The sequence below is a fragment of the Coffea arabica genome, chromosome 1e (genome assembly GCF_036785885.1).
Source record: "Coffea arabica cultivar ET-39 chromosome 1e, Coffea Arabica ET-39 HiFi, whole genome shotgun sequence".
Taxonomy (NCBI): domain Eukaryota; kingdom Viridiplantae; phylum Streptophyta; class Magnoliopsida; order Gentianales; family Rubiaceae; genus Coffea; species Coffea arabica.
In genome coordinates this window covers 54,292,422-54,305,549 of record NC_092311.1, presented here as the reverse complement: position 1 = coordinate 54,305,549, position 13,128 = coordinate 54,292,422, and the positions used below count along the sequence as shown (strand labels likewise).

General features: G+C 37.9%; 3 protein-coding genes across 4 annotated transcripts; 2 read left to right on the top strand and 1 right to left on the bottom strand.

Moving 5' to 3' along the window:
• The first annotated feature begins 425 nt into the window (after positions 1-425).
• LOC113717399 (sodium/hydrogen exchanger 1-like) lies at positions 426-7,399 on the top strand. Its single transcript, XM_027242235.2, has 14 exons — positions 426-900; positions 1,052-1,170; positions 1,275-1,372; positions 1,969-2,028; positions 2,469-2,515; positions 2,593-2,787; positions 3,670-3,716; positions 4,090-4,156; positions 4,390-4,490; positions 4,629-4,730; positions 4,964-5,102; positions 5,173-5,235; positions 5,973-6,056; positions 6,700-7,399. Exons 1-14 carry the CDS (start codon positions 739-741, stop codon positions 7,015-7,017), a joined length of 1,602 nt encoding a protein of 533 aa, XP_027098036.1. The 5' UTR covers positions 426-738; the 3' UTR covers positions 7,018-7,399.
• A 675-nt stretch (positions 7,400-8,074) lies between these two features.
• On the top strand, positions 8,075-11,549 carry LOC140003699 (protein NETWORKED 3C-like). 2 transcript variants are annotated; one of them, XM_072065002.1, is made up of 4 exons: positions 8,075-8,292; positions 8,691-8,783; positions 9,087-9,216; positions 10,619-11,549. In XM_072065002.1, the coding sequence occupies exons 3-4, from the start codon at positions 9,105-9,107 to the stop codon at positions 11,269-11,271; spliced, it is 765 nt and encodes a 254-aa protein (XP_071921103.1). In that variant the 5' UTR covers positions 8,075-8,292; positions 8,691-8,783; positions 9,087-9,104; the 3' UTR covers positions 11,272-11,549. The 2 variants fall into 2 exon arrangements, with proteins under 2 accessions (XP_071921103.1, XP_071921101.1); XM_072065000.1 differs by having other exon boundaries at positions 8,075-8,783.
• A 106-nt stretch (positions 11,550-11,655) lies between these two features.
• LOC113717392 (classical arabinogalactan protein 26) lies at positions 11,656-12,525 on the bottom strand. The gene has a single exon (XM_027242224.2). It carries the CDS (start codon positions 12,393-12,395, stop codon positions 11,982-11,984), a length of 414 nt encoding a protein of 137 aa, XP_027098025.1. The 5' UTR covers positions 12,396-12,525; the 3' UTR covers positions 11,656-11,981.
• Positions 12,526-13,128: the final 603 nt, after the last annotated feature.

The following is a 13,128-nucleotide window of genomic DNA, read 5'->3' as shown; positions in this document are numbered from 1 at the left end:
CACACAGTTGAAGAAAAAGTAGTTAACTTTGTTGGAACAATCAATTTAGGTAGCTATATTTCTAAAATGCCCTCACATTAATTAGATTACAACTTTATGGAAACTTGAATTGATGGTAAAAAAAGAATCAACTCTCATTAAATGGGGTAGATTTATAGTAACAACAACTTACATTGAATAAGGGTATTTTAGGAAAATTAAAATACAACTACATTCTTTAATTGGAAAGTAGACTATAATTTGGGACAGACGAAAAAAGAAAACAGGACTATCAAAATGGGACGGAGGGAGTAAGAGATTTCAAGAGCGTAGTTTTCAAGAGCACATGGCATCATCGAACAAATCCAACGGCAGGAGACTTAGCCACGTACTAAGCATCCGTTTCCTTAGCATGCAAGATCCTAATTCCTAACTCCCAGTATCTAGACCTTGGCGACATTTCAAACTGCTTTTTCACTGTTGGCTTTGCTCGATTGCTTGCTTTGTTTCTTTCTTTCTCCGCATATTTGGATTTCTCTAACTCTCCCTTTCCCTTCTTCAAGCAAACATAAAACCCTACTCCATCTCTCTCTCTGCAACACAAATCGCTGGTGACCTGGACCTTCCTAGACGCTAACCAGCAACTTTACTTTTTATTATTATTTTTTTAATGTGAAATACAAAAAAAATTCTGGACGAAGTAATTGTTGATCGTGTATTTTTAGTAGAAGCCCGAGAGCGATACTTCCACTGGGAGTGATGATGGGAAGCAATGCACTGTTTGGAACAGGAATTGGATCCGACGTTGATCAATTGTATTCTATAACTTTGTTTGTGGCTTTACTGAGTGCGTGCATAGTGATTGGCCATTTGCTCGAAGAAAACCGCTGGATTAACGAGTCTATTACGGCTCTGCTCATCGTAAGGGGATTTTTATTTGTATTTTTGTTAATTGTTTCTGAATGCATGGATAGACTATAAATTGCATTGGGGCCAGCTAGAAGAGATGTCTCACGTCGATATAGTCCTTAAGTCCTTGCATGTGATCAAATGGCGTCTCTGATGGTCGCAGGGGTTGTGCAGTGGGATCGTTATTTTGCTAACAACTAATGGCAAGAGTTCCCGCATCTTAGAATTCGATGAACAGCTGTTTTTCATTTATCTTCTCCCACCTATTATATTTAATGCTGGGTAAGTTTCTAATTTTTTTTTTAACTCATACATGTGGTTTTCAGAGAAGTACTTGCTAGTCAATCACCTGATCTCTCATGTTCGTGTGTCCTCATATTGATCAGGTTTCAAGTGAAAAAGAAGCAATTCTTCCGAAACTTTATGACCATTGTGCTATTTGGTGTAGTTGGTACTCTGATATCCTTCTGTATCATATCCTTTGGTACGGTCTCGTTTTCTATATCGCCCTTAATTTTAGTTCATTGTAGCTAATTATTACTTAACGTTTCTAGCATACAAGATGCTTAAACGTTTTGTGGAGTTGTAATAGATGTCAGTAGGTGAATACTATTTGAAGTTTATTGTTACTGTTCATCAGGGTAGTTGGAGTCCCTTTTATGGTTGCTACTTTCTACGTTGATGTTTAGAGAACTAGCTATTTTTGATGATGTTAGATGCATGCAATCTACTCCTTGCTTGAGCACTTATCAACAATATTTTCCCCTTCACCTAAGTTTCTCTGTATCCAGAAGGCTATAACATCTACTCTCTTTTGCCTAGCACCAAGTCACCAGATAATCTGAAAAAATCTTAAATATATTGTGTAAGCTCATGAACATTATGTTTTCATTTTCTTACCTTCCCTAGAAGGAATTTGGTGTTGTATGACATCTTTTGTCCTTAAACATAAAACATATCTACTATTTACGCTATCTCCAATACTCATTTTAGTTAATTGATTCAGCGTTATCTGCTTCTTTCATTCCTGTTATTTGGTTTGTTATTTGTGATGGTCATAACCAAAGAATTCTGATTCAGGTGCCAAAAGTTTCTTTGCAAATCTGGACATTGGATCCCTGGAGTTGCAAGATTATCTTGGTAGTGTAATATTCTTTCTGTAAAGAATTTTTTTAATTGAATTTCATTTTTTGGCTTTTTTCATGGTGTCACTTTGTGCGGTAGATTGACTTCTTGCAATTCTGCAACTATTTACAACTTTATAGCTATTTGCCTTTCCTAGAATTATACTGCTATTTGACAAATTCTCAAGTAATTGATGTAATTTTTCCTTATTTTCATAGATAGTTTCCCTTCAGGACCACATATAGCATTTGAGACCGTTAGTGCCACTATAAACGATCCACAAGGCAGTATACATTACCACTTGGCATTCTTCTGAAGTTTGAATTAAAATTAAAAAAATATGATAGCGGATTATTTTGAGGGTCATATTAAAGTGGATTAGTTGCATTACAGGTTTCCTATAAGTATGGAAATTTTACTCTGTTATCTTACAATTCTTGCACCTTATTTTGCAGCAATTGGAGCTATATTTTCAGCAACCGATTCTGTTTGTACATTGCAGGTATTGAAGGATGCAATTTTTCCTTCAAAAAAGAGAATGAAAATCCACAAATTGACTTTGCCTTTTTTTTTTTTTAGGTGCTAAATCAGGATGACACGCCTTTGCTTTACAGTCTAGTTTTTGGTGAAGGTGTTGTAAATGATGCGACATCAGTGGTACTTTTCAATGCAATCCAGAGATTTGACCTCTCTCATGTTAAGTCAAAGATTGCCGCACAGTTTATGGGCAATTTTCTTACACTGTTCATCACAAGCACTTTTTTGGGAATAGTGGTAGGTCTTTCTCCTGATTAGACCAACATCCTTTATTGCAGTCTTATAAGATTAGCAAGTTTTGTCCTTTCAGAATGTAATTTCGGCCCTATTGAGCTTGTCAAACTTTAAACCTTATGCTGCTTTACCAATATGAAAGATTGCATCTTTTTAGCATTGTGTTAGCTTTCCTTGCACATCAATATAAAATTTCGTCTCTTTGACTTGTCAAACTTTTCAAAGTAGGGCTCTAGAATGTACTCGATTGGGATGTTCTGTGAGATGTTCTCATCAGTTTCATCTCAGTCCAGTGGAAGTATTTATCAGAACAAGCTCTAGTAGTTTGTAACTTAGCATTATATGACCAAGGTTTTATGTTTCTGCTTGCATGTAACATGACATTTTGGAGATCTTTTTCTTTTAATTAAACTGTTCTGTACTAGTAAGTCTTCAGAAAGAAAAGTGCTGGTTAGAATTAGGAGGGAAAGCTTGATAGGTTCTAGTAGCTGCAACTAATATTTGCATTGATGTTGCTGCACATGAAAATTGAGCTAATCTGTAATAAAAGAAGTAATAGGTTTGTATTTTCGATAAGAGGATGTATCTCCGAATAGGTAACACCTGGTTGTTAAATGTTTACTTTCCAAGTAGAAACTCGTTTGCACTACAAGTATAGATCATACAAAGGTAGGAAGTGTTTGGAGTTCTATATAGCAACTGGACTTCTGACAAAACCTTCATCCTCTCATGTCATTTGTTGGGCTTGTTATCAGTTGATTCTTAGTTGCATTTACAGAAACGTTTCCTTTAGGTAATGCCATTATGCCTTTAATTATTCCTCGTGTTCAATTCTTGAGGTACAAAATGAAACTATTAATATACATGTCGTTCTGATGACTGCAGATTGGATTGCTCTGTGCATACCTGATCAAAAAGTTGTACTTAGGGAGGTATGTTAATCTAGCAGTTTTCTAGCATGTGTATAATTTGATTCTCAACTTTTACGCCTTATTGAGATTGAAGTAATTGCTAACATGCAATTCCAGTGGAATAATTATTATCAATACATGGGATTAAGACTATGATTATATTGATGATTTCCATTTGATTATGAAAAAAGCTGGATGATTGAAATTTATGGCAAGGTTGGGCTGATTGGCAATTTAAATTATAATCTCATTGTTCTTCCTTCCTCTCCCAGTCCTCAGGAAATAAATCAGGATGAAACTTTACGGGAATGTCATATGTATGAACTCATGGAATGGCTTGGTCATGTATCTTGTTCTGCTATTTAAACTCTAGTGGGTTTATGTCCGATTTCAGGCACTCTACAGATCGCGAAGTTGCTTTGATGATGCTCATGGCCTATCTTTCATATGTTATGTCTGAAGTAAGTTTACTTTCATGGGACACATAACTAAAGAGGCTTAAGCTGTTAGTTGAGAATCTCTGTAAATTCAGCTAACCAGAAAACTTGAGCTTGAGGATTGTAAATTCAGCTAACTCGGCCCTATATATTGAACGGACTTTACTTTCTACTTCTTACTGGATCAACAATTCTACATATGCTCTGAAATTAAAACTTTTGATCCGAGTGATTATGTCAATTTGTGCTCTTTTCAGATGTTCAACCTGAGTGGAATCTTAACAGTGTTCTTTTGTGGGATAGTCATGTCGCACTATACATGGCATAACGTTACTCAAAGTTCTAGAACGACTACCAGGTCGGTCGGTCTGTCTGCCTCTCTCTCTCTCTCTCTCTATCTCTCTCTCATTTTGGCAGGATTTTCAAATACTAATTTTTAATTTGTCCTGCTTTCGGTCATATTATGCTACTGACGCAGTATAACTTTCTTCCACAGGCATGCTTTTGCAACATTATCATTTGTTGCAGAGGCTTTTATCTTCCTTTATGTTGGGATGGATGCATTAGACATTGAAAAATGGAAATTCGTAAGTGAAAGGTAAGCTATACATGGCTGAAAATGTGGGTAGTTATAGTTAATCTCTGTTGATGCACAGGGGCGGAGTTTCATTTACTTCAGGAATCATTATCAAGGTTTTGAATTTTTAGAAAGGATTTCAAATGATGTTTCATGATTACTTGTTCCACAAACTATTTGTTCACTATATCTTTGTTTACCATTTGCTTCCAAAGTAAAGTTGTCCTGTACCGTAATTTACCAAGTTCCTGCAGCCCAGGAAAATCCATTGCAGCGAGTGCAGTTTTGTTTGGCTTGGTTTTGGTTGGAAGAGCATCTTTTATATTCCCTCTGTCCTTCTTGTCCAATTTTACAAAGAAGTCAAAGAGTGACAAATTTGATTTGAAGCAGCAGGTATTATTTGGAGTTTCTTTAAATTCTTTGGCCTCCAGGTAACAATACTATAACAAATTTAACTGAACAGGTAACAATTTGGTGGGCTGGATTGATGCGAGGTGCAGTGTCCATGGCATTAGCCTATAATCAGGTATATATCTTGTCATCTTGTTTTACTGCTTTTGGAGTAATTGGTGGGTTGGAGAGGGGGTGTATGGTGAAGTTCAAGTTTCAAAGAGTTTATTGCTTATTTTGAATTTGAAGCATATAGGGATTCATAGGACTTGTTAAGTAGCATATGAGATGACATGGCACTTCTCTGCCAATACAGGTTACCAATCTGATTGTGCTGTTGATTGTAGAAAGAGCGTGGCATTCAACATTTAGTTGTGAATATAGTTCTGTGCTGTCAGGAGAGTATATGCTGGTTAAGAAAAAGGGTAAAAAAAAAAAAGACTATACTGCTGAACAGGCTTTAGAACAATTCTTTCTTGTATATCAGCTATATACAAAGTATAGATTGGATGAATATGTTTTCTAACTGATTCACACCTCGATGTTCGGAAGAGTTTTGGAAAACTATTAGCATAGACCAAGTCTTTCTGCTGATGGGTGTTCCTGTCTCTATGGTGATTGTTTGTTTCATATATTTCTAGCATACTACAATGGAGCTACAAGCCTAGGTATGGTAAAGTATGGTTTAAAATGTACCTGAGGGTACCTGACTAGGTATCTAAGTAGGCTGCAGATATAGTTATGCTACTTCTGGTAGAAGGATAACACACCATGATCTCAATCCCAAGTAATTTTGGTCATAGAAATGAACATTACTGTGTGTTGATGCTGGTGATAACTGTATTCTGATGCTGTTATTTCATAACATTGCAGTTTGCAAGGTCCGGCCATACCCAACAGCCTGGGAATGCGATTATGATCACTAGCACCATCACTGTTGTTCTATTCAGTACCATTGTAAGTACAAGAGGCTTTAAAAAGTTAACGACGTTTATTTCCCTAAACCTAATATTCTTATTGTTTAGCATCACTCATTATTATGCTGCATGGCTATTCTTTTTCGTAACAGTAATTTGATAGCAAATATTGATTTGAAATTTACTGGCCTAGTTAGTAGTAGGACAGCAAGCACCATTACATTCCCATGTTGTTTTCTTCAAGGTACACTGACCATGTTCTTCCAGGCTGCTTCAGAATTTCTTAAAGTTCTGGCTCTGTTTTTGTGGTCAGCATATTTGTGATGCCAAACTTTTTTGGTGAAACAGTAATCTGACTCAGAATGATGCTCTATGATTTACTTTGGGGCTTCTGCTAAATGGCTGTTGGTTTTGTCGTGTCAAGGCTTTTGTTGCATGTGTGGTCAATATTGCTGAAATATGTGCATTTAAAATGTAAGATGATGTTGGACGTGCTAACTAGTTCACGAAGGTCGAGCAGATTGTGTTTACTTTTTTATCCTTGGGAAAGATGTACGAGCATGGCATGGTTTTCTCGAATATTTCTAATCTTCATTTGGTAGTTCAATGTAATTGAACGTTCTGAATTATGTTGATAACTAATTGGTTTCCTCTTTCAAATTTTGGATTTTTTTTTTTCTTAGGTGTTTGGGTTGATGACGAAGCCTCTTCTAAAATTCTTGCTGCCTCAGTCCATAATTCCCGAGCATGGTATGGAATCTGAGACGGCTGGCACGAGACCCATTCTGATGCCACTTCTGGACGATGAGGAAAATGTAGAGGTTGGCAAGGAAAGTAGCAATACTCGTCTTCCATCCAGTTTGCACATGCTTCTGACCACACCGACTAACACAATACATCATTATTGGAGAAAATTTGATGATGCTATAATGCGCCCAGTCTTTGGTGGGAGGGGGTTTGCGCAGCTGGACTCCGGTTCTTCAGAAGAAGCGAGTGAATAGTAGTGGCAGAATAGACAAAAAAGTTAATTGGAGTGGCATATACAGTACTGAATATGCACCCTTTTCCGCAGTGGATAGGATTCTGCAGATCACATGTGGCTTTGCTTTGCAAAATCAAGCATGTTTGTCTTGGAAGTCTCCTATTGCTGGGATTTGGAGGGAGAGCTAAAATTTTCCCGAGCAATACATGCAGAAACTTAACAGTGTAGTGTTTGGATAGAGTATTATTTGAAATATTACTTGTATAACACTTTTTTGTGATACGAGATGTACGTGAGATAAAAAGTTAGTTAGGAATATAAAAAAAGGTATATTGAAAAATGTATTTTTGTGATGTAAGTCAAATATTATTGTGCTATCGAAACACGCTTAGTTTACAATACTTAAGCTTTGGCGATGTTGTTGATATTTTAGTTTACAAATTTAGGATAAGCACATTTTTATTAAGTTATTGTATTATCACAGTACTAGACATTTACCGTATGCATAATTAGACTTGAAAATTATTCATGATAATATAAGAATAAGATTCACCTTCTGCTATTCAAGATTAATTTTTTTTTAATGTTCTTAACTGGTAGCCTATTGTTTTTTCCTCTATAATAATAATATGAAAAAAAAGCTTAAGTAATTACATGCTCTAATGAATTTTTTTTTCATCACCTTTGTTTCTAATAACACATTTCAATATATATATATTGATATTACATTGACACTCTCTTATCATTGGTGAATAAAATACGTTCTTGCTTATAGTAATAATAATAAAAAATAAGAACACAACTCGGAGGGTAATGCACTGACCATCAATTACGAAATCCTCATTTATGACAAGAAATAGAAAAGGAAAAAAATTTTGATATCCCTTTGAAATGCCAAGTCATCATTTTCGACCGTTATGTATCTGTTTGTATTATGGGTCCCACCGTCCTAGTCCCATACGCTCCTTCTGACAGCGACGCAGTCTCCCGAAAAAAAAAAAGAAAAAAGAAAAAAGCGGTAGCACCGGTTGTAAAATCGTGCAAACTACAAAACACAGTAGTAGTCCTCTTGAATTTGAAACTTGTTTGGAATGAGTTGTACTGTTTAAGCAGAGAGTTTTAATGAAGCCCCAGAAGATGAAGTCCTGCCAGTCCATAACATAAGCAGATAAAGCCCGAGGACGAGGGTTTTATTTTTATATTAATGCACCATATTATTTTATAGTAATCACTCGAAGGAATTCGAAAATCGCCGGACGCGGCGGTATCGTCCCACTTGGCAAGGCGGTGAATGGTAAGTTTTTGTCTTCTGATTCAAATTCTTTCGGCAGTCCGGCTTAAACTCCAACGTGGCAGTTTCGGTTCTAGTAGTAAAATTCTAGGAAAAATAGATGCTCATTGGTATATACGCAATTGCAAATCTCGAGAAGTCTTGGGGTGTTCAAATTCTTTCCACTCACACACGCCTCCTCTGAATCCGACACTAATATCCTCAAATCAAAGCAGTAGTAGTGGATGTGTATCATCATCCTGAGCGCAAGGAAGTAGCAGCCCAGCCCTCAGCCTCACGCAGTTTTTGCGTGGGAGGGAGTGTGTGTGTGTGAGGAAGTGAGTCGTACGCCTGCCATCGATCGAGCGTGAGTGTGTGTGTGTGTGTGTGTTTTCTTCAGCCTTTTTTTCGCGTGGTTGCAGCATTCTTCTACCACCTGCGTCTCCAAGCTCCGTCGTCGACAAACAAGTAAGCCCATTTAATTGATCCACCACAAGTTCGCCGGCATAATTCAGGTGCGGTTTTCAGGAATCCTTCCTTGTTTATTGTCGTTTTTTTTTTTTGGTTATTACTACTGTATTATTTTGTCTCAGGGATCTTTGAGCCTCCAAAGCCCAAGATCCCTGCTTGGGAATACCCCGGTTGTTCTGTTGCTTTTGTAAGATTTTTTTTTTTTTTTTTTTGGGAGTTTCTTCAAAGTCGAAAAGACCAAAACAACCTGCAAAGATGGCGATGACAATGTCGCTGCTTAAAGAGAGATTAATGTAGTAATAGTACCTATATTCTCTTATATTCATAATAATTTAAATTTTGAAAAGGTTGAAGAAGAAGGAGGTATGGTGGAAGCCAAGCAGCAGAAGGAATCGTCAAACTGGTGGTGGTTTGACCGTCTCAGCATAAGCAACAACAACCAAAAGCGTTCCGCATGGCTCCAATCAACCCTTTCAGGTAACTTTTCTTTTGCATCTAATCGACTCTTTAACCATTGTTCTGCTTATGGTGCTAGTATTCTCTTTCAGTCACAACTATCGAGGACTTCAGTAGTAATTTACTAACTTAGATTGCACAGTTCTAGTAAACAGTGGTAGTGCTAATTGTTTACACTGCAAGTGGACATTTGATTTGCTCAAGATTACTTACCGGAAATTTTTAAGTTCTAATTTTACATCTTAAAAATGTCGCCGATACTGGATCATTTAGGCAAAGCATTCGTAACTAGATCTTTAAAGAGGCAAAATTCGATGGTCACTGCAAATTATGGATGTCACACCTGCCAACTAAAATAGAATAAAAGTAAAAGACAATAAAACATGAAACTGTGCCAGGGCAACAGTAGTAATTAGAAGATTTTTCCCCCCATTTTCCCTCCTAGCAAGATTCGTGCTAATAGTTTCGAAGATTCAAAAAGGGTTTACATTATATTGGCACCAACTGTTGAGATGTGGGTCGACCCTTAGAGCTACATCCACATCAGAGCCATGTGGAGGTGCGAGGAAGGTCCGTCCATTTGTTATCTAACTTTTATCAAGGGTAATGGTCACTTGTTTAGCTTGCATACAAGTTTGGACTTGAAAAGTAGATGGTGGAGGGATCCACTACCATTATCAGCAGATGGACTAGGATGATAAACAACGAGATATTTCATATTGGACGAACATGGAGAGCAGAATTAGGGCTTTATGATAAGAGAGGATTACTTTGATGTTTTGTCTTTCATATGGGGATTTGGGTTTTGCTCATGATTAGTAAGAAAATGTTGCTTATGAAATGAAAATCGGAGCAGCTTGATGATTGGTGTCATCATACCAATGGCCCGCAATATGGAGAATTCTCTGTCAATACTTCAGGACATTTTTATACACTTTTTAAGGTCTTCTCATAATTTTTGGTGACATCCTCGTATTGTGTCTCTGACCCACTATGGTCGGAATAACTACGAGAAATCATCAATTTTTGGAGCACACAAGTAAGAATTATTTTCGAAAAAGAATGTTGGATCTTATTCCGTCTTTTTTTTTTTAAAATATATATAGTTCCTATTAGCTGGGTTTGTTGAAATTCTTTCTGGGGTCATTAATGCATTATCCAAACTTATTCCACGGCCTTTTTAAGTTTTAATGTTCGTGTTTAGAGGGGTATAGAATAATAGAAATAGTGGTGGAAATTATCATTTCATCATTCGGCTTTCTTGCCTAACTTCTTTGCATTATATTATGAAATCTCTTCGCCATAAACTATTTTTGAAGTATCAGAGAGTAAATTGAAGCAAATTTCCCATAATTTTAAAGCTTCCGACATGTACTGCTGATTGCTATTAACGTGATGAGTATTGATCAAACCGTCTTGGCAGAGCTGGATGAGAAGACGAAGGCAATGCTGAAGCTAATAGAGGAGGACGCAGATTCCTTTGCTCAACGTGCAGAGATGTATTACAAAAAGCGACCGGAGCTTATTAGCATGGTTGAAGATTTTTATCGAACCCATCGTTCATTGGCTGAGCGATATGATCAATTCAAGTCCGAATCTGGAACTCGGCTTGTCGCCCCATGGGCATCCCCATTATCAGTCACCAAATGTAGACCGGAGAAGTTGCTGACCTTGAGTTCCATGGATAAATCCTATGATAGCTATTCTGAAACTTATGGAACTGAGGAGTTGGAGGAGGAGTCTGACGTTGAGGATCCTGAACCAGAGGAAGTAGTGCCGTACGACAAAGAAGCGGACAAAGAGGAAGTTTCAAGTGGTGATGATGGAAATAGTCGCATAATGAAGCTGATGGAAGAAATAGAGAGACTTAAAGAAGAGAACAATACTCAAAAGGAGCAGCTAATGCAGAAGGATGAAGAGAAGAGAGATGTCATCAGACAGCTCAGTTTAGCAATGGACTTGCTCAGGGAGGAGAACGTGGAGCTCAGGAAGAGAGTTGTCAAAGAATCTGTTAAGAGACAGGATCACTTCGAAGTGAACAAATTGGAGGTGTTCTGGAGGAGGCTGTTCAATTGAGCTTCAGAATTAGATGCTCTTGTGTCTCGTGTCTCACTAGAAATTTGTATGTTTTGTATGCCAGCAAGAAGTAAATCTGTACAACAGTCAAACGAACTCTTTCCATAAATGTGGGGCTTCCTCATTAACTAGCTCGACTTGAATTAGTCTTCCAATCTTTACATCAACGTTAATCTTCTGGTTGTACTAGTCAGTGTTATTATGTAACCTTCTCCATTTTTTTTTGGTGTAATTATGTTGGTAATGAACTCCTCCTCTGAGCCATTATTTTTCTTCAAGGATAGTGTAATTATGTAACTACTGAATTATTTGTATATGCTAGGAAATGTTTACTACTCGTTCTAGCTCTTTTAATTATTTTTGTATATGCCAGGCTCAAGTAAATAGAGAGAAAAGGCAAGCTCTGAATCCTCATGTAAAAGTAGGAGCTTTACTTGTTCACATTGATCAGCTCATGATTGCAAACACAAACAAGAAGATTAGAATCGACCTTTGAGACCTAACTTCCCACTGCCAAACTTGGTGATATACGCTAGAATTAATTGTCTATCATAAACATCAAATTAAAAAGCTCTCTTCTCTGCACATACGGTTGGAAAGCTAAATCTGAAGAAAAATAGAAGCTCGCAATCAGCAAAAACCTTTATTATCAAGTGTGCTGTAGTAGCTGCAATGCATTTGCACCTTTGCATACCACAAGAAATGTGCATTTACCAAAGTGCTAAGAAAGCTGGGAGGAGAGCCGAACTCAGAAAGCCCGAAACTTTAAGCTGATTCGAGGAGGAAAATGGCAAGGACCCGAGTGGTGAAAACGCCAGGAAAGGCACCGGAGCTTCTATTGCGTCCGGATTTGGAGGGCTTGGGCTTGAAGGAATTGTGGGCAAGGAGGACTCGCTTGGAGAAAGCTCTGAACCACCTGGAGAAGGAAACAGAGGAGTAATGTCTGGAGATAAGGCTGGCGGCGAAGCCAAAGGTGCATCTGGCAACAATGCTGGAGCAGCTGAAATTGTGGAGGTTGATAACTGTGGCTGATCAGGTAGAGTTGTTGATACGAAGGCCAACATCAAAGATGGGCTTGCCATGAAAATCAAAAACTGGATAAAAAGGGGCCAGATGGCAGCCATTAATGATAAGAAAATCAATACCCTCACAGGGTGCAGAAATAAATGTGCGAATGTGTGTGTTTGTGAGAGACAATGGAATCAAAGAATGCGGTAGTAATAGTGGGTATCAACTATCAATGTATGATTGAGTGATCAGAACTATTACTAGTGCTACTAGCGCTGAAGGTTTTGTGGTGGGGACTGGAATGGCAGGTGGCAAAGGATAAATGGGGAATCATCTGAGGAGACAGCTTGTAGTGTCTGAGCTAAGGGACAAGATTGATAAATGAAATTTGACATGGAAACACATGACGGTGAATTGGCAGCTTCTGTCCATTTCTTTCCTGAGTGGCTGTTTGCTGCTGTTGCTATTCGTCGCCCGTGAAAGTCCTCCTGCTCTCCTGTCCTCACCACACCAACCTGTTTATTTGCGCGACTCACGCTCCCAAGTTTTGATGTCCCTCCGATCCTGGGCTCAGGATGGCTCAATAACTTACAACGGCTCCCCTGTTCTATAATCCCCGAATACGGTGTTTCCGCTATTTATTTGTCACAATTGAATACATGACACATATATATATATATATGTGTGTGTGTGACAATACGACCAGCGAAAATTAATCAATCTCACATACTGCATCATGCCCGTTAATCAGTTGGAAGCCTGGGCCAATTTACAAGACCACAACTCGATCACAGGGGCAGCACATGTTACGTACGAAGCCCAAGATGGCCCAACAGTTTAATAAGATTG